Source organism: Cephus cinctus, unplaced genomic scaffold (assembly GCF_000341935.2).
Source record: "Cephus cinctus unplaced genomic scaffold, Ccin1 Ccin1_scaffold0087, whole genome shotgun sequence".
Lineage (NCBI taxonomy): Eukaryota > Metazoa > Arthropoda > Insecta > Hymenoptera > Cephidae > Cephus > Cephus cinctus.
The window spans coordinates 727,349-751,900 of record NW_014332826.1 but is presented as its reverse complement, the minus strand read 5'-3'; the positions used below and the strand labels follow the sequence as shown (position 1 = coordinate 751,900).

Sequence of the window (24,552 nt, the reverse complement as noted above, 5' to 3'; positions counted from 1 at the left end):
ATCAGCTCCGAAGGCACCTCGCCCCGTACACCGTGAGTAATACCACATAAGAAACTCTATACTATTATCAAGAGGGTTTTGAAGCCCCAGTTCTCGAATAGGATTCTGTATATGCGTGTTTCCTGTGAAAGGGAGGATTCCACGCGTAGGAGAAATCCCTGAGACACGGACAGACTGCGTGGGTATTAGGCAGAAGGGAGGTAGGTAGGTAGGAACCGCGGAATCGCCATCTGCAGGAGAAGGGTAGCGCCGTAGGTTCGTCTGTTGCGCCCTTGCTGGCGAAAGAGGGACGAACAGAGGAGCGCAGAGGGTTGAGTAGCAGAGGAGCAAAGAGGTGCAAGAGACAGGGAAGAAGTCGAGAGAGAGTTGAGCTGTTTTAAAGAGAGACGGACAATAAGGGAATCGTACTGAGGTTAGAGGAAAGAGAGAGAGAGAGAGTGATGGTTTGCGGGTATGGTGGGGATAGGCTGTGGCTAGAGGGGAATCAGGGGAGGCGAGTGGCTCGCTCTGGCGAGCGTCTCGTGTCAGTCGAGCCGTGTGCCGCGTCGCGGTAGTGTCGTGTCGTTAGAGCTGCGCTGCGCCATTGCTCGGTGACATTTCTCTCACGATTATGAGAGACGCGTGTTCGGAGCACTCGGTGTCCGGCGTTCAAGGGAGAACTAGCCGGGTGCATAAGAATTTAGTTAGTACGTGAATCGTCTTACAGTTATAATAGTAAACGAAATACACGGCCGAATAATTTGGTACTAAGTTTATCAAAAACAGGGTGTTACGGCGTCACGGATTCGAATTACCCGCCGTATCGTCGCGAGTGTTTACGGGGCAGGAACTGGATGTACCAGTACTGTTGGGAGCATCGTTCTTTCTTAACGAGGTTATGATGGTGCTCTACTCGTGTTATAAGTTACGAATATAGATTCTGTGCGGTGAATTTGTGTAAACTGCCATTGATCTGTATGACGTACAGTGTATAACCAACAACGACGGATTTAATTATAATTTAAATATATTCGTGTGCCACGCTGCGAGATAGTGCTTAATACCAATTCTAACTGAGATATTTATTTTTTTCTCCCACTGTTTGGCTGATTTGAGACCTGCCGACTGATTCTCTGCCAGTGACTACGCCGGATTCTTCGTCACGCACGGAATACTCGTGGAGGAGAACGCGACAGGTTTCTGCCGTAGAGAGTGTACCCATAGTTTGAGAGACGAGGAAGGAGGTCTTTCTCGATTTTCTTCCCGTTTCGCTTGGCGACACGCGATGATTATCCTTGCAGAACGCCCGTCTGTACATCGCGTGAATAAGGGTTCCCCGTTGTAAGCAAGTGTACTGTTTTCTGCAAACGTCGAGACTTTAGTGCTTCAGCGCCGGTACAGAGGCGTAGGATCTCTCTAAGGATAAATAGTAGAAAGACAGGAATACATAAATAATTTAGCCGAAGGGCTGGCGCGTCTCTTGCTCCGAAGCTATCGATTCTCATATCGCGAGTAGTTTATTGTTTTGTTATTTCCCTTGAATATTTTCGTACGGTTTCGTCAGAACCTACCGTGCAATTCAGCACAGTTATTTCATATTACTGGCTGTGTTGTCGCGCCGCTGAAAAAAAAAAATTCATTTTCATCGGTTTGCGTTACGGAATCCTGGCACGTTGAAAATTGCTCTTCCAATTTGAAACACGGTTTACTCGATTACTGTCTAGACTTGCTTTTACTCGGCTACGCCTTCGTATATCGAGGATAGATTTATTTGGACTTTTTTTTTTTTTAAATAATTGTTTTTTTCCCTTCCATGCGGAATGCACGTTGATTGTATTCGACATGTGCAATCGCGGGGCTCTGATCTCGTGCCGCCACTTGGTCCAGTATGAAATAAAAGCAAACGTGGGAATATCTCCTCAGTGTGCTATACCGGCTAAATAGAGAACTGATCAGAAAAAACTATCGTGCGACCCGAGACGATTGTATCTCTACGTTCCTTTTCTTAATCTTTCTCTTATTCTCTCACAGCAGACTCTGCTAGCTTCTGCTTCTCCTGCACGATCCTCAACACAGCCACTCACTCCCGCGCTATTCTTCTTCATCGAACTTAACCCGTAATGAACGGAGAACCGTACGTGGCTATATTAACGGGATCGAACGTGCCAGCAAGTGAATATCCTCCTGGTAAAAGTGGCTGCTCCCATGCGAACGGACTTTAAACAGTGATTGATAAGCGTGGAGACAAGAGAAAGGGAGGATTTCGAATTAACCGGTGCAAACAAGCATAAATAATAAAAAAAAAGAAAAAGTGTCTGATCAAAGCAATCTCAGTCGTACGTTAACGTACAAGGGTCTTTGGTATCGAAAAAAAGAAGAAAATAATTTGCAAATTAAGGAGTGTCAGATCGTAGCGATATATATACGATCGCTCATAATTCCCTATAGTCACGTTAATGAGTACTTTAGCCATGTCCCGTCCGATGGCGCGCGCGTCGAGCGTCGTCTAAGGGTAAACAGTGAGAAACGGCGCGTAAGGAAGTAAATAAGGTAGGAGACCGAGAGTCTCGGGTGAAACCGGAAATGACCATGGCGAGTAACATCGTGGTGGAGTGGCTGCGTTCGCTTCACCTCGGCCAGTACTCGGAGTCGTTCATTGACAACGGATACGACGATCTCGAGATATGCAAACAGATCGGGGATCCCGATCTGGACGCCATCGGGGTTTTCAATCAAAGTCATCGGGCGCGATTGCTTCAGTCTGTGAAAACGTTGCGCGAGGAAGGTGCCGCGAGTGTTTACTTCACGTTGGAGGAAACAAACGATTGCCTGTGCGACAACGTGAGCTCCAAGTCCTCCAGAACGTCCTCGGAAAGACCTCCAAGCGACAAGGAGATCCAGAGAGCTTCGCCGACCGCCAGTTCGTCCAGTGGCGGTCAGGAACTAACCAAGTTCGCCGACGAGTACGAGGAGGGCAAGGCTGAACTCGTGAGGATCCCCAGGATGCAGCTACGCATGCTGCTGCAGGAGAAACTACGACACGATGGCATCCGGCTTGCATGTCAACCTTACACAACACCGGTTCGTTTTTTTTGTCATTCTATATTTACCATTAGCATATATCACTTCCGGTAGGATGCATATCGAACGTATCGAAAGGGAGTTATATCTATGACGCAACGTTTACACACGTTCCGGACGATCACGTAGAAGCGATACGTTGTATAGCACCTGACTACGGTCCACGCCTGTAAAGTTCCACGTGCACGACGCATACGGTTTATACAGAAATTCCGTGAAATACAAGATAATGTAGAAAACCTGTAGGGACTGCCTGAAGCCAAAGCTTATCGTTTGATTCATTATTTCGTTGCATTACGTAGCGGCTCGAGATAAGACATGCACGCAATGTCAGGCATTCCTTTTCCCGTTACTGCCCGCCCGAGTTTCGCAAGTACTTCGACATACCGTCTCAAAGTCTCCGAAGACTATGGACAATATGATTTAATGGAAATGTTTTATTTATATTGTTGCCAACCGAAGGGACCTTTATTACGCGTACAATAACAATCGTTCTTCGAGCTTTTTCTCTCGCGAGTTCAAAAAAAGAGCATCTTGCAGCGGTTTCATTTTATACGTATATACGTAACCGTACGTAACAGGTAGTCCTATTACAGTCAATTACGTTGAACGGTAACGTTACGAGCACCGCTGACAAATGATATCGGTGCTATTTCGTTCAAGCACCACGTGCCCTCCAGTCGACTTGTATTTTTCTTGGCCGTTATGACACGGCCGCACGTTCCGAGTAAGTTCCCATCGACGTTTCCTAGTCCGAGGAGAGAGACATCCAGAACACGCACGTACGTGTGCACGCTCCTTTAACTTTTATTTTTTTATTCCTTCGTACTCCAATCTCCCTTCTCCGTGACCCGTAACCGGATCCACCTTTCCCACATTATCAATTTACAAAGTGATACACGCCACTGCGATAAGCAGGCGGGTATAGCTTTTCGTTCCGATAGCCTAATGATTCACTTTGACAATACCTCGTGTACTGTACAATTGTTAATTAAGCTACGTTTACGCGTGTCTCTCGTGAGGAAAGTATATCTATTGTATTTATATACTAGAAATCTAGACGGAATTTATTGCCTTCTCCTTATCTATTTCTTGGCCGCACCTACGTCTACGTATTACTCCCGTATACCTGGGAATCACTCGGGCTTTTATTACGTGCTCTCTCTCTCTCTCTCTCTCTCTATATATATATATATATATATATTCCAAGGCGTGCGTACGCAATGGCTATTACCTTTTGGGAATTCCATCGGCCAGCATCGAATCTTTACGGGAATAACGTGTGGTGCGAAAATATTTAAGGAATTTGACAAATTTCAACCGACGAGAATACACGGTGCTTACGGGCATAAACTTTCGGTCTCGAAGCTTCGCCGCGCTCGGGCTCGTTATAATTAACGGCGCCTCCAAAAGTTTCGGCGCTATTGCTGCGTCGAGATGTCGCAGCGCGCGCTGTGCGCGAGGGCCGCGATCGTTAGTTAATAAACGAGCCGGCCAAAGTGAGGACTAAAACGAAGGTAAATTCGGGGGGTCGGATATGTGTGTCTAGAGATTAATTTATGAATGCGCTCACCGGACGAGACGGGATTGTAACTCGGTTCGCACGCGCTACCCTACCCACCCTTGACAGGGATGCGATCATATATATATATATACACGCATAATGCCCCACGCACTCACTCCCCTATACCGATGAACGCATGCTGGAAGCCGACGCCTCTTTCTGCGCGTTTAACATTAAATTGGCAAAGCTCCACTGCTTGTTCCCACAGCTATATAGGCAGGTGTATCCGCGCGGATTTAGTAAAGCAGATAATTTTCTAACGCTCGATGAGTCGTGATGGGCGCTCACGCGCGTTTCGAATGACCGTATATATTTTTATGGGTGTAAAAAAAATAATTTTTTTTTGTCCTCTACAAATTTCTGACACGATTTCCCATAGCTACGCGTCGTTATCCGTTGTTTTCATCGATTCGTCCGTCACGATTTACCAAGGAGTTCCCAGGGGCTTCCTATTGTAATAAGTTGGTGGTGTCTCTCTATGGTTCTTTGAAGCAAGCGGCCCTTTCGGCCGCGCTGAACCCGACCGGGGCGCCCCGTTCACCGGGCACGAAGATACGCGAGGTAACCGATGTTATTACCTTCATTGTGCGGCGAGCGAACTTGGAAATAAATAAATTTCACATAATCGTAAATAAGGAAACACCCACGCGACTTGGCTGAGGCTGTGTGGGCATTGTGGGCAATGTGGGCATTATACCGCGAGTCCTCTAAGGTACCGTTTGGGCCAGTCGGATTCAACAGTGCACTTAGTATGGCTTGGTACGTAAAGATACGTAGGTTCTCTACGCGTACGTCACTACTGAACATCAGTTGGACAATTCGATACCGACTCGAGTAATATATTTCTTTTTATGGATTGTTATTTTTTTTTTTTTTTCTCAAACGTTATCCCAGCTTGTATCGTCGGCGCGCGCGGGACGTTTTCGCCGTTTGCTTTTAATATTCCCATACGGCAAAGCGCATTCCGCGCGTACGCACTTAATTCGGCGCTATACGTTAGTCCGGGCACGTGCAACGCTCACGCGCGTCGCTATCATTTACATTGGATTCGAGCAATAGGGTATTATTAAAGTGGCGTCCCTCGTATTTGGTATTTATTGGCTTAATCCCGTCGTGCGGAAGGTCCGATTTGTTCAGCGCCTCCACCGCACCTATCTCGCCAATCAACATTCCAGGCATAGGACTACGTAGCCAATTACGGGACTCGCGATACAATCAGCGCCTATGCCTATTTATTTGTTTGTTCGCTCGCTTACTCGCGCATTTGTTTGTGACCTCCCCTCTCCGTCCCCCTCGCCAGCCCTCCCACAACAAAACGCACCCACAGATACTTACAGCCGACACTTATACCCCAGCACCAGCAATTCTCAATGCCGGAACTGGAAATTGGGAAAGTAGCCGACGTCACCCTTACTGAATTCCGTCTTGGGCCATGTCCCATCCCTCGCCCAACATTTGCACGTTGAGAATTTGCAATTCGCGAGCTTTGCCTCGCATATCGATACCAATAAAATTCGCGGGACCAGGTTGCTCCGTTTTTCCTATTTTCTTTGAAATAGTTTCAAATTAACGTGAGACTCCTTTATCTATTTTGGACTGCCGTATATGCGTGTATATATATACTTGGGAAGTACGAGGTGTATTCTGGGTATATGGGCAGGTAGGACTGTACGTTTACGTAGCTCTGCGTGCTTATAGCGAACAAATGGCAAAGACAGTTCGTAAACGGTTTGCGAATCCGTTTTCTTTGTACTTCACCGACACCTGTCTCTCGCGATTGTCCCTCCAATTTTGCGGATGACCCTTTTTTGTCTCTCTGCCCCTCCTCTCGTTGCCCCGGTAGCCGCGGACGCCGTTCAAGACGCTTTCCGTAGGCATAGGGACCACTAGGGGGATTCCGGGCCGTTACGGGGGTACCTTTCCGAGGGGTGACGCAAGAAACGAGGGTCGGCGCGGACTGGCGTGGTACTCCGCCGCGATGTAAACTGCGAAACGTGTTCCAGGCCCCGCAGGCCTACGTAACCGAACCCACCGGGTCGCCGTGTTCGCGTACAGCCGTATAACTATACGCGCGCCGCCGGTAATAGCGTTTAAATATTTGAGCGAATGTTCAATCGATATTCCCTGGCCGCCCCGACGCGGCTCTCCGTCCCGTGTGCCCTTCCTTTCTATTCCATGGCGTTTCGTTTTCAACCCTCCCCCGGCCTCATGGGCCCACCGATGTCCTCCCACGATCCCCTGCCTTCGCGTTACCATGAAATATCAAACACGGGGGAATGAGATTCCCTCTCTTATATCTGCCAGGGTTCGATCGGTGACCGCGCATTGTCCCTCGCGGGTCCCTCCCGTAAAGTTACGTCGGCACGACCACGCTGGATGAGAGGGACAAAGAAAAAGGTTCTCGGATACTTTGGAATAATTTTATTCCTTCCTTGTGTTTCCGACGTGGATGGTAAAGAGGAGGAAAACAAAATAGAAATAGGAAGGTTTCGGGGTATCCGCTTTTCGGTCCTTGTCGTCCTGTATCCGTTTGAATTTTAATACTGTTTGAGGGCCTTAAAAGGGTCGCGGTACCGACCTTTGCCCCGATCCTTAATATTTAACGTTGCCACAGTCCTTGACGCTCGGTCGCGGTATCCACGTTATCGGGATGAATTTTCTTTGAAATTACTTAAAATCGGCTGAAAACCACCCTGGAGTCCCTTCTCACCCTCCACGTCGATCCTGCCGCGGAGCATACTTCGGAAATACCATGCTGCATACATTTGAATGTCGTTTGCATGAAGTTAGCCGCCGTGTCGTTTACTCTCGGAAATTTTCAACTCACCTGCCTGGTATCTTTGCGCGAGGATCTGTAATTGTTTCGAAAGTACAGGCGCGGGGACCTCTCCACGAGAATCCACCTCGTGAGATACACCTACGGCTCGGCATGTAAATACCTCGCACGTATACTGTATATGTAAGCCGTGTCTGAGAGGTGATACAGACAGTGTGTATATATATATATCGTGACGCAGTCTACCATCCATCCCGCTCCCCTCTTTATTCATACAATTTATATGGGAGATTCTCCGACGTTGCGTCTACGCGCGCGTTTCAGTTGTCTCGGCCGAAGGGACACGTCTGGGCTGCTGCTTTTTACGAAAATTCGATAAACTGATGTTTCAGGAAGCGAAACATTTTCGCGATTCAATAAATAATGTCGCGTGCTACCTGTATGTCTATATATATATATATGTATGTGTATATAGTATATGTATATACTTGAGAACGTTTACCCTCTTAAAAGAGCGCTTAACGGCTACGCTCAGTAAAATATCCTAAACGGTCATTAGGTGCACTCACTTTCCGTGAACTTATGTGAAGCTTTACGCCACCCTTGCTCGTGGCACCATTAATAATGTCCGCTGTTGCTGTGCCGCGATAAGAATTCTTTTCGCGAGCCGCCGCGCGACCCTGTGTGCGCGCAACACGGCCAATACGAATACACCTTTAAGTTTATTTCAGCGTTTATGAAGTTCCCGATACCTTTGCATCCCACCCGCTCGAGTGCTCCGCGGACTTTGCAATGTCGACCTTGCGCAGTCCGTTCCATTTCCGTGCGGGTCAAACGTTCTCCTCGCTGATCGTCGTGGGCAAATTGACTTTTCCCGGTACACGTGAAAGAAGATGTAGGCGGATCGGCCGAAGGGACTTGAGGGAAGCGTGCGAATGACACGCGATACCAAATTCCATTTGGGTCCTTGGGAGACCGGATGGTCTTTTTACTTGTCGCTTGCATATCATCAAGTATAATTACGTGCTCGTTTACGTGACTTCGTGGATACGGTACTATAGCCCACGTCACGTTAATCAAAAAGTTTTCATCGCTTAAAAGTGCTGGAGGATCAAGGCGTTCTTTTTTTTTATGCAAATCCTTATACACCACCTTACTCTTGATTCCGTTGACTTGTAACTGGGTATCGATGTCGGTTGGTCGACGATGCCAAAGGTCTTCGTTATTTTAATATACTGTACGGGGTTCGTATTGTTTTTTGATACTTCAAGGATACGGACAGGAACGAAGTGTCACTTTCCAATTAGCTTAAAGGACGGAGTCTGCCGTTTGAATTATCTTTGCATCTTGCTTGGGATCTTGCGTCTTGCATCTAAGTGGTAATTTATTTGTCATTACTGAAGCCGGTAAAAGTGATGGCAGTTTTTTCGGGGTAAAGCCTCGTGCGTATGAATTTCACATCGAGACCATCCGGCAACGTTCCCATAATACTTGACTGGGGATGAAGTAGTGCATACTCCAAAGAGAATGGATCCCGCTCGGATAAGTAAGATTATATGGCGCTGTGGCGAGCCCAATACGTGTACGTGAGCTATCGCAACTATACGTAGATACGTACTACTTGCAAGATGAGCGTGGCAAAATGTTCTTGGTCCATGAGCATGGGCCCCTCGGCGCAAACAGGCAGGCAGGCTGGCAGGGCATGGGACCGGAGCCAGTGGCTGCTGGTCTCCCTTTCTCTCTGCCTTCTCTTTCTCCGTCGCTCTCCTGTCCTCTCGTAAAGCTATCTCGTTCGCTTCCACGCTCGTTCACTCCGCATCTCTCTCTATCTCTCTAAATCCTTTCTCCTTCCCGTTCGACCGTTCGCCATCCTCATTCAGATTCAGTGTGTGGCGCGCGAGCGCTGCCCGCTCCGCTCACATTCCTGCACCGCGTGAGACCATCCAGTCCTTATTATAGCTAGGGTAGCGTCCATCCTCTACGATATTTACATACGATAATAGTCGTGGTAGGTACCAATTTCGATATCAATAACGATGGCAAAGCCCGCTCGCTACCACGGTAGGCGGACTGGTCACTACGTATAAGCCAGGTTCTGGCTACGTCCGTGCGGTCGGCGATAGCCGAGGAATAGCAACAAGCGCAGCATAGCACGCTCCGTGCATCGATGATCGATGACGTTCTCGCCCTGCCTTCCAGATAGTAACGCGCCTTACTATTTATGGCTCCGTACTGCGGAACGCCGTGTACGGCTTACTTGTCATTCGAAGGTATGGTCACGGCGCGGCAACGGGACGCCTAGCTTTCTGGGGGATTTATAGCAGGGGCACGCGACACGTCTTCACTTTACGTGAAAGCGTACGTACGAATTGTGGGCACTGAATATTCATCCGAATGACCGGGAAGTATCCGTATACCGATTTGTGCGATACACAATTTGACTTGGTTTTTTTTTTTAAAGTTATACAATTTGAAGTTACGACTTTTTTAAAATCTTTTCACCTGTTTGTCTTCGTTGCAACAAATCGCCAACTCGTTTCATGTGACGGAGTTAATTTTTTTTTCGTATTAAATTTTATTTCTACCACAGCGATCGAAAGGGCAGGCTAATCTTTGAGGTTGGATGAGATTATCGTGAATAATCGGTGTATGGTTGATGGGAGAGCGAGAGAGACGGAGTTATACGGATTTACGTGCGTAAGAGAAGAACAGATATATATCAGGGACGGTTCGGTTTCGCATTCTCTGTAAAATTCTTTATCCTGTCGAGGGCGAAACTAATGAAAGATATTTGGAAAATAAGGATATCGGTGTCTTTTGTACAATCAATCCCAACGCTCGCTCCCCTGCTGACGGTCCACGTGGGTATTACTTCCGCCTGATTTTCCACGACACATTCGTTAGAGCGGTAGGAGCCAGAAGGCTGATCTACTGGCACTTGGAATTCACGAAGGACCAAGTGGGGTCTCCTTTCTCGTGCCACCCTCGTAGAAAAGTATCCGCAGCCTATACAGATAATCCGATCTTTCCCATCGGAGTCCATCAAGCCTCGTGGCGCATTCGGTAACTAATCCCTGCCTCGTTTTGTACGAAGAGCCGAAGAGCAAAATAAGAGACGCTGAGAATTGGGGACCTTCCACTCGTCCTCGGTGAAATCTGTCCCTCTAATGGCGCGGATGGTGGGAATTATACGCGAGGGAAGAAGGAGGGAGTGTAAAAAACGTAAGTGGATCCGGAAGGTCTCGCGTGAGGTGGTCTCGACCGATAGTCGTGAAATTACCATAAGCCGCGCGCGAGCGCACGTCTTCGTAAAGGCAAGTCGTTCTATAAGAATGCACCCGTTGGCAGGGGGGGGGCAGCGATCGGGACCTTCGGCAGGGATTCCCACGTCTCGCGAGTGAGATTTCCAGGCCAAAAGAGGCCTGGAGGCCGATCATTGCCTTTGGGATCTTATCGGGATCGGTACCAAGCTGTGCTCTCTACCAACTTACAGTGCCGTACGTGACGGCGCGGTTGTCCGGCAACATTTCAAATCACGAACCGCCACGAGAGAGCTCAGCTACTCGCGGGCAACCTGCTTACCGATCAAATTTTCATCGCTCCTTATCTTTGACTTTCTTTTTCTTCTTTTCTCGTATGTTCTTTTTTTCACGTCTGCATCATTGTGCATACACAACACGCTATGGCTGCGCGGACGCAGGACGCACGAAGAACTCGAGGCGAGAGACAGAGACGGAACGGGGTACCACTGGTGGTCCTGATGTGTAGTGCGATTCGGCGACACCCCGATGAAAGGGATAAAGTGCCTGTAGGAGGCCGTCAACAGTGAATCTCATCGGGACACTCGTCCGCGGTCGGATGATGAGCTCAGTGATCTCGCGTGCGTAAAATCTTGGATGCTCTCGCGCGTGGATAACGTATCGTCGACTGGTCCAAGTCGTTCCGTAGCCTCTTTAAGCTTTGGAAGCTGCCGAATTATGCACACGCGTATATACGGCGTACACGTGTAACGAGCCGAGAAATTGTCTTACACCTTGGATAACACGTGTTCGCACAGCGAAAAGTACGAGAGCCTCGTAGGCTACGAGGGGGGCTTAGGCGTCTCGTATCCGCAAATTGGCAGGGCTGACTCCAGTTGCTGTTTATTCCCGGGAGCAGCGTGCACGCGCTTGGCTTGCGGTTGCGATTGCGCGTTTATTTACGGACCGGTATCTCGCCGGCACTTAAGGTACATTAGGTTAGGTTATGCCTTTTACATTGGTGAACGAAGAGGAAGGTGAAATGACTAATGAGGTAGCGCGGAGCTCGCGATGCCTGCGCGTTGAATGAGCGAGCGAAGTAGCAGACCTATAGGGACCTCGGGAAGGCAGTTAAGCAGACGCTGCGCCCAGCGCGTAGGTCTCGCCGGATGGTTGGCCGACTGGGTGGATGGTTGGACGGCTGGTTGGTCGGCACGCAATGCATGCTGTGCTATCTGGCTAACGTTAAGGACTCGCCGGCTGTATTACGGCTGCCGGGTAATAAACATGTTTAATTGCAACGCTAATGGCACGCGGGCTGCTGCACGTCTATTTGACCCAGGACTAAAAACCACCCTGGTAGCGTTGCCGTTGTACTGGTATGGTCATTGCCGTCATCCAGACCGGAAGCAGAGTATCGTGCGGGGCTCAAGAGAAAATTTTGATGTACGCGATGTCCTTATTAAATTTTCGGTCGATTCGTTGGCCATAGGGCTGGAACGGGGTTGCTGAGGTTGCTCGTCTCTGAATACTGGCTCTCCTGCTGATGCCGGAGCTGGGAAACTCACGGGTTCTCGTTACCGGGCATTAAGCGATATTCAAGCCTGGAAAGAAAGCCTGCGATAAATATATGGGGTGTCCGGGTGAAACGTATGTTTGCGTCCGCGAAGATGAAAAGGGTGAAGGGTCTCTGGGTACAGTGCAAGAAGAATGGCAAGGATGAAACTCTTTAGAGAAAGAGAGAAATCGCACGCGAGGATGGTCGTTTGTTTGTCCGATGCCGGAACGGAAGACTTTGCGGAACCTCCCTTAACTGCCTGGGTTCGATCGGGCCGATACCTTTTGGATGATTCCGTGGGATCGATTGACTCTGTCGAAGCGTTCGGGCTACTCTGAACTCCAGTCGTAGCTGCCGCTGCTCTTTATGGCTTTTTAAATTCTGAATGAGACCCTCGACTCTTCGTCTTCACGACACCCGCGCCTCTTGCGGGCCAACAAGGCGACTCGAATGGTCACGCTACAAGCGTTTCTAATAGAGTCCGGCTTCAGGGTCAATCGAGACGTCGTTTATGGAAATTCAAGATCAATCCACCACGTGCCGCTTTAGTCGATGGACCGTCCAGTAGGTATCCTATATACATATATACCTAGGTAAATCTTATTCAGGGCCGTATGTGCTCTCCTTACGATGTAATTCGAATATCGAATTCTCGTAGTTTGATCCTCGTAAGAATCACGTATTGGGTTGCTCGTGGTACTAAAAGTGAATGAAATGTCGAGCAGGTGTCGCGGAGATGCCTTTACTGGTCGACGTAAAAGCATATACGCGGCGGGCTTGTCACATTTATATGTCGAGTAAGTTCAGCAAGGAGTGCTAGTCCCGAGCTAGTTGCCGGGGCATGGTCCTCTGGTGGTGCCGGTGCTGGCGGCAGGTGGCGATATGGACGGCGTAAGTCAAGAATCTTTAATGCTGTCCCGTTAACCGCACGGTCGGCATGAATTATTACAGTTTCCGGGTTGGTACCGGCAGAGTCGTATATCTACCCGTCCTTCCACCCTGTTACCCGACCTGCCGCCCTCGCTCACGACTTTCCAATCCGCGACTCCCCTCTGCCCCATTCGCCTCTTTTTTTTTTTTTTTTTTTTTTTTTTTTTTTTTTTTTTTTTTTTTTTTTTTTTTTTTTTTTTTTTTTTTTTTTTTTTTTTTTTTTTTTTTTTTTTTTTTTTTTTTCCGATATAACGGCAAACTTTTTCCCCAAATAGTAGACACGAGAAAGGCTGTTAGTAACGCGTAGTTTCTCGATTTGTGGACTAGGCTGATTTACTCCTCGGATCGCTATACGGATGCCCTTTTCATCTTCTCCAGCCTCTCTTCGCAGCATGGACCCGAACTCACGGGTCTCTGGCGAAAATCGCGCGAGAGTTTTACGCCTGGGAAACCCGTTACGCTCTCGCCTCGCGTACTTTATTGCAACTTTATTTCCTCGCGCCAAGGAGAGAAGCAATTATCCCTCTTCCGGTCGTGAATCGGAAGTGTTTTCGAGATCTTGGTCCGCTTCCAAGATTCCTCCGCCCCTTCGTTTCTCCTCTCGAAGCCTCGTGCGGAATTTAAATCGGCCGAGATTTTTCTCTCTCTTGCCATTCTCTCCAACAGCTACATTTATATCGGCCAGACTTCCTTTATTCCGGTTCGCCACGCGATGCGCGAACGCGCGCCAATTGCTATTGTGCCGCGTGACGGGACGTCCAAGGATTCGTATATCCGCTGTCTAAATTGACACTGATTGCGCACTCGTGGCTACGTACTGTGTTTACTGGTTGTCGGTCGGTATCGGACTGAATTCGCAAAATAATTAAATACGTTTTGCACGAGAATTCAAGAGAGTCTAGGAAATAAAAAAGAAAATGTGATGCGAAACCATCATAGGATACTTTTATTATTTTTAATTTTCTTGAAAAGCTAAATAATTGCCTGCAGCAGGTGTCGAGCAATGGACCGCGCTCGGAGGCCGCGTGCGTTTCAGGCAGGTTTCACTGTGCGAAGTAAGTAGAGGGATAATAGCCCTTTAACCTGTAACCCCCCAAGTAATTACGGAGTTAACCGATGCAAATTACAATAATTTGTGCTCAGGAAGTGCAGGCCTCATTTGTTTCGCTAGTCGTTAAGCGGCTCGTTTCCGCTGTGTGTGCACCGTCTAAAATGCCATCTGCATTTTTCACGGAGCTTTATGTGCCGGTCTATCGTAGCTATCGCTTTCCAGGAGCCGATAGCCGCGTTATCCTGGAGTCTCGCGGTACACGTTCCATCGGCACGGCCATCTATTCAGGAATGTCGTACGGAGTCGACTATATCGCTTTTCCACCCTCTTGTACGTGCCACTGCGCCACTTCGCTCTCTAACTTGCATCCTCGCTTCGCGTCGATCGTCAAACGGCCGAAAGTACAGTCGCGAAGCGCCAGCGTCCGAATTACGTCCCACAGGTAGCTCCTACCGGCATGGTAAATTCATAAACAGCCACCGGGCCCAGTGGCTCTTATATCTCGCGAAGAAACTTTCTTCGCGGCATCTGCCACGCTGACCTCGTTGGTTATGCAAGGATTCCGCGAGAGGGCTACGACGGAGTTGCAAGAGCGGGAGTTTCTGACGTCCCGAGAAGCCGATGACAAATGACGCAGCTGTCAGAACGAGGACAGATATAACGGGTGAACTTGTTTAAACTCCGGTGTATTAAACTCGGTAAACTTTGCGCTCATCCGACGGCCCGATGGGGTAGTAATGGCGGCAACGGCAGGACGTGGAGACGTAATTAGGAAACACGGGATATAAATCATTCGCGGCTGCCGCGGGGTCCGCAACCGTTTATTAATTTGTAATTGCGAGCGAAGAGCATAACCTGGTGAAAATTACAGGTCTCACGGGCTCATTACTGTACTACGGAGATTTAGTAACTAGGAGGCTGCTTCCTCCAATCTCTCTTTCACTCTCTTCTACCGTATGCCCCCTTTCTTTTTCTTTTTTCGCTTCGTTTCAGCCATTCCCCCTCTCAGGGGTTGTAATTTTAACGCTCGGACATCGAGCTCTCAGCTATCAATGTCTGTAAAATTAATCGATTAGGATTTTTCAGATGAATCTTTCGCTGTTTATCTTAACACTGTTAATCCCCTACTTGTGCTTTACGGATCCGGTTGAATTGACGATCTGACCCCCCACCCCGGGTGACCCCTCTTGCGGATAAATGCGCTTTCGCAGCTGATTGATAATTCCCGTGAAAAAATCAAATTTTCCTATTAACGCAAGAGCAGTTTGATAAAGTCACTATCGATATATAAATGTATATTGGGAAAATGCGGTAATCAATCGGTCGATGACTCCATTCACGCTAATACACAGATCCATTGAGATTCGAGACACGGAGCTATAAAGGGAATGGGCTCTGGGAATGGTGGGCGAGCCAAACGCCATTAGCCCATCTGTCTTCTCCACTAATGATTACATGACCCACGTGACGCGACCATGCCCAATATACCTCGGTGCACGTAGGTATACGTATTGCCTACGTATCCTACTCGGTCTTATCTTGAAGAAGCATGGCTCACTGGAAGGACTGGAACACCGAAGTCGTGTGCCCGCAGCAGGGCCCCCTCGGCAGAGGGAACGGAGGGGGTGATCGTCTCTTCCTTTCTTGGGGCTTCTTAACAGCGATAATTTATCAGCTTGCCTTGAGAGCAACCTGACCTGTCCTAACTATACGGATATGAAAAAGCACGGTGGCGCTCCCTACGAATTGGTTCCTCGACTAATTTATTGCCTCTGGAATCCCGATAGACGAGCATCGGAGTGTCCTATACTACGCTACCGTATAAACGTCCCGGTATGCACTTTGACACGACTCTGTATATACATACGTCTTTCGACTGTGTTCATATCGTTTCGTTTTCGCGGTTGGTCGGTGTATATATACTATATGTACGACTCATGGGAAAGTTTTGGTAATTAATCTTACCCGTGCAATCGCCAGTGGATAAGAGTCACATTGGTATGCGTTACTTGGGTCCCACTGATTATGAAGTCGTTCGGGGCTGAAAGTCGACACGGTTATCCGGGTGATAATAGAATAATTTTTTTTTAATCCCTTCCTCTCTTTTTTATACTTGGATCTTAGGATGATTAGTAGGTCGTTTTATACGTACGAGGGGTAGAGCCCGTGCAACGTGAGAACCTGTATCTTATCGGAATTGACGGATAATAATTCGAAACAGATAGAATCGCATGTAACTTAATCAAACGCCACCATAATTCTCTGGATGTCCAACCGTGGTAATCTGCATAGTCAGTTAAGTCTTTACGATGGGAGCTCATAGCGTTTTTCCTTGAAGCTTACGCGGTGCAATATACACACGTGGTATCATTCGCCGTGTACGATAGCAACGAAGAAAATTGTAGATAGGCGTGCGAAGAGCGATATTCATTCTCGGTAGTCATTGCTCATGGTAATAATCTCAAGTCACGTGTCAGAAAGTTTATCGCGGATCTGCTTACGGCAATGGACGCTCGTATGTAGAAACATACAGTTGCAGGATATCATATACGACGTCCTACCGCATTCCGTATATAATAAATCGGCTTGTCCGTACTTTGTATGCCAGGGGGATCGCCCGTCGCTTAACCGACCTGGAGATTCTAACAATAACTGAACTCGAACGCCTTACACGATTCATCGATCAGCCATTAGGATCGAGTACGGTTGGTACGAGTGACGCGAGACGCAAGAGTTCGTAATACCGTTTGACCCCCATTCATTTGATATAACGAAGGTGAGTCGACTGTATATACTATATATTAGTAGTGCAGCGATCATGCAAGAAGCCTCGATATTTTATCCAATTTTTTAAATAACTTTGAAAACCGTTGCTCTCCTCTCTGCCCGTACGAGTCTTCTTGGTTCTGCTTAATGAAATACGATATTGCGGGATATCGCAATATTATCGAGCGCGCACGCTACGCCGCTTGTCCTTCTCCAGCCAACGGTAGCTCGAAATCTACCCTCTCGCTTGCTCTCACGTAGTCCGTACCCTCGTGTCCCTCTTCGCTGTACACACGAGGAAATCGTCTTCGACCCAGAACGTGCAAAATGTTAATCGCGAATACATTGCACGAATGCTCGGTGGAAGCAACGTGTATACGGTACACCCCACCGGGAGGCTGGATCTGCCTTCACGAGGAGAGACGGGATGCTGCATGAGAATCGTGCGCCAATCTCTTTTTCATGGAGTGCGAGAGACAAGAGGCTTCCTCGCTAGGTTGATCTTTCACTCTCGTCTGTCCGTCGGTACGGGAAAGGATGCTGGACGTAATCCTTGCTCACCGTAAATTGCACTTTCCGTTTCAATTTGCAGAACGGCTGGACCGGCGCTCGGAGAGGTCACGACTGCGCGTGCGCGACGGTACGCGACGCACATGCGTGGGCGTTTGATTTATAGTCGCGTGTGTAGCGTGCAACGTCGGGCCCTACGACTCCGGGATGAAAGTCGTTCTACGATCAAGTGTCTAGGTTCTTACTTGAAGGTGATGCAGGTGGTTGCTTTGCTAACGTCTTACGAGATAAGACGGCAAGACGGATGCTGCGGGCAATCGGCGGTCCAGTCATCTCGGTTATACTTACTCTCGGCTGATCGCTCTTGCCGTGTATATACTCGTTGTCACTTATAGTACAATTCGATGCCGATAGTTTGTGACTTGGTCCAGCGCAGCATCCGACAGCGTTCGCGTCATATACTCTTCCCGTATCGTGAATTCACGGCGCGTCCTCCCGACAACCAGACGTTTCTTTTACGCTTCTACGAGAAAAACGACTTCGGCGAGAACCTCGCCAATCTGGTCCACCATAAAATTACAGACTCCGTCACCGACCTTAAAGCCTCGTCCACATCGTATACCCGCTCGTTCTCGTAGGCTTTTATACCCTCCTCTTCTTCTGCTACCTCTCACTTCGTCCTCTAGCTTTGCCATTGCTTCACGCTCTCCTTGCTATCGCCACTTCGTTCCGCTTTGTCCACTTCTTTCGCTACCACGTCTTCCCACCGCGAAACTTCCAAGTCGACGTACAACGCGCGAAAGGAAACGCGCCCAAATCTTCTCGGTCGGACCTCAAATTATGATTTTGTCGATACTAAAGTCACGTGGCTCAAGGAAGTCCTCACGGATACGGCGAACGTGGCCGACTAGCCGGCATCTCTTTGGTCCCTCGTGTTCTTAGCCTTAGATGTACGTACCTTCGAAAATAATTCACGTGACCATCTTGACTTTATATGCCAATTCGCTGCTATCTCTCGCAGATATATTTTCCTCCCGACACCTATAGCTATTTTTCGCAGCCGGATAATAATAACTGGTGTTGAGCGCATATGAAAACTCAATGACTCTTTCGCGCCTCTTCGGGTATAAAACGAAGACAGAACACTGCCAATGTCGGACAGTTATTAAAGGGATAGTGCGAGACTACAGATTTACAAAGGTGTAAAGCGAAACTCTCATCTTTATATTTGAATTATTATTGCTCGTCGGATTTGCGACGGGGAACTTCGTACACGTGTCAACGTACGTCCGTATTGGTATGATCTTTACGTCCTACGAATCGTAATTCGACGCGTGCACTCGCCACGCAAATGCAACTATGTGTATATATATGTATATACAATATTATACGTGCGTATGAGGAACTGGAATCCAGAACGCTCTCGGAGTCGCGCGCATTGGTGTAGCCTGCTGCAACTAACAGTCAATCATTAGCACCACTTTGCGGTAACAGCAGTGCAAACTAAGGTGTCTTTTGTGATGAGCCACTTTCGCGAAGCGCACCACCACTTTTGCATCCCTCCTCAAAAGCAAAGCGAAACTTTCATACATTTTCATACAATTGCCCGAGCATACCCGAGCAGCCCTGAAATACACGTCGCAATTAAAACGTATAGCGTCATTGGATTAATTAATTAATTTCGTTATGCAAGTCGCGACGGCGACGTAAAACGATCGTCGCCATGGAATTCTCTTGTCGTGGGGTCACGTGAAAAATACTAAACCCAAGAAAATCAGCGAGACATATCTTTCGCTTTTCGGGTATATGATTGCGCATAATGTCTCCCAGTACCCTTGGCTAACGACAGAGGCGCTGGAGTCGTTAAAGAAAGCCAATTAGGTATTTCTCACATTGAAATTACTCGAGTGTTTATACATATATATATATATATAGTTATTGTCGGCATCGTCAAGCACGCGTTGCGCGATTCCTATACCGATTGGCCTTGTTTTAATTCCGGCAGTGCCGATTCTCCGTCCGGTTCGTCTGGTTCCTCTGGTTTCAGGTTCACCTCGAAGGGGAACCGATTATGTCATTTATCTTTGGGGACTTTCTGTATTCCGTGCGGATCGGCAAAACATTAGACCTGCAAGAAGTCCCCTCGACTTCGGTCCGCAACCGTGCAGAGTTCGAGTTGCCTGGCAACCAGCGTGAGAACAGTCCCTCTTGCTTTCTCTCTTTCTCCTTCCAGTACCCTGTATCTCTCTCTCTCTCTCTCTCGTCTTTTCTTCCTTCTCCATACTCCTTCTTCTTCGAACACTCTCTCCTCCTCTCCTTTTCTTTCTATACGCACCCGAAGGACCACGGTCGCTTCGTACGCGGAGAACCGATCCGACCAGCCTCTGTCCTCCCACGGCGCATGCGCCCCAAGGGACTATTTCCAAAGCGCATTCCTTCCTTTTTGCTTTGTTACTTTCTCAGTCGTACAATTTTATTTCACTTTCGAAATGAGCTTTTCCCAAACCTCGCTACCTTGCGTTTTACTTACTCGTTGCTGGAGCTGTAGGCAGGTTGGACTTTTTTGTTTTTGGCAATTCTCTCTCGTTGTCATTATACGCGCAGAACACAGGCTACAGCAGGTTAGGTAGTATCGCGTCGCTTTTAATTCACGGAGAACCAGCCGCAGCTGGTGGACAGAAATGGTGAAGCATTGCGCGCAGCAGGTGCTGCGTCCGAATGTCAGAAAGGAACTGCCTAGTACCAGGGCACTTTCCGCGTATGCACGCGCTTAAATGGTCAATGCGATTCGCATCTCGCGGGACCTTCCAAACACCTGAGCGACTCCGCGCGCTCAGCCCGACGGCCGCCATTAGTCACGCGTAAAAGGAATGCCTTGCGAACCACTCATTCCGGATTCCGATCGGTTGCCAGTTGGGTTATTGACGATTTTGGTGGAAAAAAAAAAAAAAAAAAAAAAACGTTTTTACACTTTCATACAAATACTTTGTTTTCTCACGACTAACGTGAAATTCTCGGATAAATTGGGCGACGGTCAGGTATAAATGCCGGTATCAATTCGATTCGTATCGAAGGTGAATGTGAATCAAGAGACTCGGTCGAGTCTCGTTTATTTTTCACGAACAGTCGGCACACGCGAATGCCAAGCTTTTTTTCACAGACTTGTATTTTTAATAGGATCTCGTATACGGTACCGCACACGCGAATGCATTTTCAAATTCCATGTTGCTTCTCACGCTCCGTAAAGTCCTTTGGCCGTTGCCACGATCCCGCTGCCGGTAGAATTTTTCTATTTCCTCCTGTCTCGACCGTGATAACCGCTGTCCTTCTCTCTCTCTCGTTTTACGTGTCGCCCATTAAATCGCGCATCTGAAAAGGGTGCAGCAGTTTGTCGCGTCTGGACAACCTCCGGGATTTGGCGGTTGGCTGGCTGTCCTGACTTAATTTCGTCGAGTACCTTACGAAAAAAAGCGACAGGACGTATCTAATACGCGCTGGGACATACAGCTGGTACAGAGTAATGCAACGGACGCTCTATAAAGGTCTTACACGTGGAATACGTATACAGGTGCAGAGTGGCGACGGGCAGGACAAAAATGAGACTTTCCAGCTCAGCCACTTCCCATTAAGGCGTTTCTCGAGGAAGCGGAAATGCATCTAGCAAGCGTCTAGTCTCCGATGTATAGTGTACCCAGGGAAATGAAAGTGAAAAAGAAAAAATGCCGAAAATACCATCCACGAGATTTTTATTTTCTGAATTTCTTCAGGAACGCACATAGGCGTCGTCAGTGTCGTTCAGGGCCATTCGACGTTCGAGCAAGATAGGACGAAGGCGCGCTGGCCGTTGTCTGTGACGTGACGCAATCTTCAGGAGTGATGCAGAAGAGGATTGCGTGAGGAAAGCGGTTAGCAAATGAAGGATGCTTCCGGGCGAGGGGAGGAAACGGTACGGGGCAGGTGCCGATGTATACCAGTTGACGAGGGGGTGGTGCGTGGGTGGTGTGGTGATATACTGCGTGCAAGAGTAATAGCGAGTCTCCAGGGGTGTAACTGGAACGAGTATAGGGGGGCACGCGGGTGTTCGTTAGAGTGTAGTTATATATTCGAAAGAGCGAGAGAGAAGGCAAACAGTGATTTCGTGATTTGGTATTGTGGGGGAGCGAGAAACTGCTATAGGGCGAAAAGCACCAGGGAAGAGGACAGATTGCTCTAATTAAATCATACTTAGACCTTTCGTACCGGTACTGCACTGCGCACTGTATACGTGCATATGGATGTGAAGGGAGTCTCAGATCGAAACCGTTTCCTCATAGGGAACAGTATGTACATATATGTATATATACAGGTACCATACCTAAAGGTAGGTTCCCTGTTCTCTGCACCTGCTAATAAATTGCCCCGCGGATATCAATCTGACTCCCGGCTAGCTTACCGTTCCTGTTACACACACGGCCCAGTCTCTATCTGCCTGGCGGACATTCGCTAATTAGCCCATTAGTGCTCAAGTGCGCCCGTGTTCCTTGTCCGCGCCGTTTTCATTCCTTCTTAGTTTCGATTCGCGACGATCCATTCTCTTTCGGGCTGAATACGCTGCGTCCTCCGCGTGAGTAAGGTAGGATGGAATCATCGTTTCGACCAACTCCGATGCCACTTGCAGATGCGCTATTCAATCTTTTTGGGGGTATCATAACTTTTTTTGGAGGCTGCACTCCATTTTATTATTTATGAAAAAAGAGTCTCGTTATGCGTGCGCTGTACGGCGTATGACGTTCTATTGAATTTGTGGAAGATGAACTTTTTTTTTTCATTCGAAATTGCAATCTCGTACGAGCACGAGGATTTTCTGCCGAACGAGAACCTTTGTGTACGTTAGTACCTCGCTCCTATATAGGTCTTGTATTCAATGACTCGTAGAATGGCTTTCGTATTGATGGTTATATAAAAGGTATGTTCGCGTTATCGAGAACGTCATTTGCCGTTGCCATTTTCGAGCGGACTCACTGAAACGTAAAAATTTGCGGTATGCCTAGTGCGGAAGTAGGGTGGGCACGTGGGGGTGGCGCGAATAGTTTGAGAGTATTACCCGAAAGGGACACGGAGGTAAATGGGCAGAACTGATGGTACCATGTGGATTTTAATAACATCCTATAATAATAAAAAGTGCCTGTTTTGCACGCAACGAGTGACTGCATATAGCCATTAACAAGCGAACACCGTGTATAACGTTTTTTTTTTTTTTTCCAACCATTCGCAGCAATATCGTTGTACCGTATATTATCGGAGGAACGGACGTAACTTTTTGAGATTTATAAGGATTTTCAGGTTGATGTAAATTTGGGCGGGGGGGGGAGGGGGTAATTAAAAGTGATAAAAAGTACGTAGATTATTGTATAGGGTATTCAACGATAACGATGTTACAAGGGTGGGTGGTAGTTTATATGGTGCTCGATTTCTATCTTTCTTTCTCATACTGAGATAATCGAGTCACGTAAATTAATTAATTTTAATAATTCATGAATTGCCTTGAAATTACGCATTCATTTGAATAAATATACGGCCGGGTCCAGTTCACAATTTTTCCCTTGATTAGCTATTCATTCCGCGAAGTGGTTCGGTTGACTCTGCCAGCGCTGCCGTTTCTCTTATTATCTGTAATTCTCCGTCCCACCCTTTATTTTCCCTCGAACCCTCAAATTCAACATGATCCCGTGCCCATCCTTGCTAATGTCATCATTCGCATCCAATCCATCCGTGGATGATCCCCGAAAAGGGGGTACGGACGTCCTTGGCACCATAGGGGAAGTCTTTCAGCCCCATCCGGGGTTCGCATCCTGATCGACCCAGTGCACTTCTATTGCCGTCCTAATCGCATAAGACATTTCATAATTTTCATCTGATGTCAAGTATATCCCATATACGTGGTACAGATACCTATACGAATGTCTGTGAAATCATAGAGGGATGATTTATCTTCCTGCCACTGAGTCACTCGCGAAGTAACAGAACGGAGCCTGCGGAGTCTGCGCCAACAGCTGAACTCAGGTATTTCGAGTCTCACATTGCGAAGAGGGTCCATGAGGTCTCGGGGAACTTGGGCAAATGTCTGCCGTCAGCGAAGTGCGCGCGGAATGTGTGACAAAACAGAGCGGCAGGACGGACGCGCAAGGAGACCGACGTCGTAGGGCGGGCGACGGCGGGAAAGAGGGACGAGAATGAATCGAGAATGGAAGGGAATCACGTAGCTGCGTCGAGAGTTCGCGAATCGTCGCGTATCCCGTCTCCCTCCGCGCCGGAATCAGAATCCCGAGGTCTCAGGGTCCGAGAAGTCCCGAGCGCCTCGGGGCTGCGGAATGCGCACCGTCGCTCCTCAGCATTTAAGACATAATATCGCTTCTTTCGACGTTTTAATTGCTTCCCCGATGCCGGCTCGCAATGGCGTCTTCGGGTGGCCGCAAAATATCGCCTCTGTCTTCCCCAACTTCCCCGTGACATTCCACCTGCCGTTTTCTTTACGGCTCACGGGCGTCCGAGAATCGAAGTCGCCGAGAATCCAAGTCTCAGCTTCTTCCCGAGGATGGATGGACGGACGTACGGATCCACAGGCAGACGCATCGATGCCCGCTGCAGCCTTGGACGGATGGACGACTATCTGGTTTAATTGCTAGTCGATCTCATTGTCATCTCATCTCGATGCACAAGCATGAAATTCCGCACCGGAATGCAAATGCACTTTATCTCGAAGGTACTTCGTTTATGCTTCGTTGCGAAGTTACCGGTTACATATGTTTTTTTCTTGTCGTTTACCACTCGCCCTTTCGATTGCAATCCTCATCGTGAAGATTGCCCGGGGTACGATCGCTCCCTCCGGGTTAACCCAGTCTGCGCTGACGCCGGTCCGTGTCCACTTGCTGCGATCGTGATATCGCCCCGTTCGAATGGGAGATCCACCTCGGCGACGTCACGATTAGACTCGTTGCGTGTACCAATGCGTCTGGGTATTAGTCACGCATCGCGAATGCTCGTCACGCCACACCTTTCTCAATTTCTTCTTTTATACATTTCTCTCGCATCGTCGCGAAATAACTTCCACCGGGGGGC

The 24,552-nt window shown here is 48.2% G+C and overlaps 1 protein-coding gene across 10 annotated transcripts in view; it reads left to right on the top strand.

Annotated features, from left to right (window-relative positions):
• Positions 1-540: 540 nt before the first annotated feature.
• Positions 541-24,552, top strand: part of LOC107273170 (SAM and SH3 domain-containing protein 1) — a 181,574-nt gene continuing 157,562 nt past the window's right edge. For 5 of the 10 annotated variants that reach the window (XM_025089353.1, XM_015751114.2, XM_015751104.2 and 2 more), the window contains exon 1: positions 541-3,060. In XM_025089353.1, the coding sequence (XP_024945121.1) occupies positions 2,563-3,060 (498 nt within the window). In that variant the 5' untranslated portion in view covers positions 541-2,562. The remainder of the gene's footprint in view (positions 3,061-24,552) is intronic. The other 5 variants (XM_025089349.1, XM_015751094.2, XM_025089335.1 and 2 more) reach the window with 5 other exon arrangements.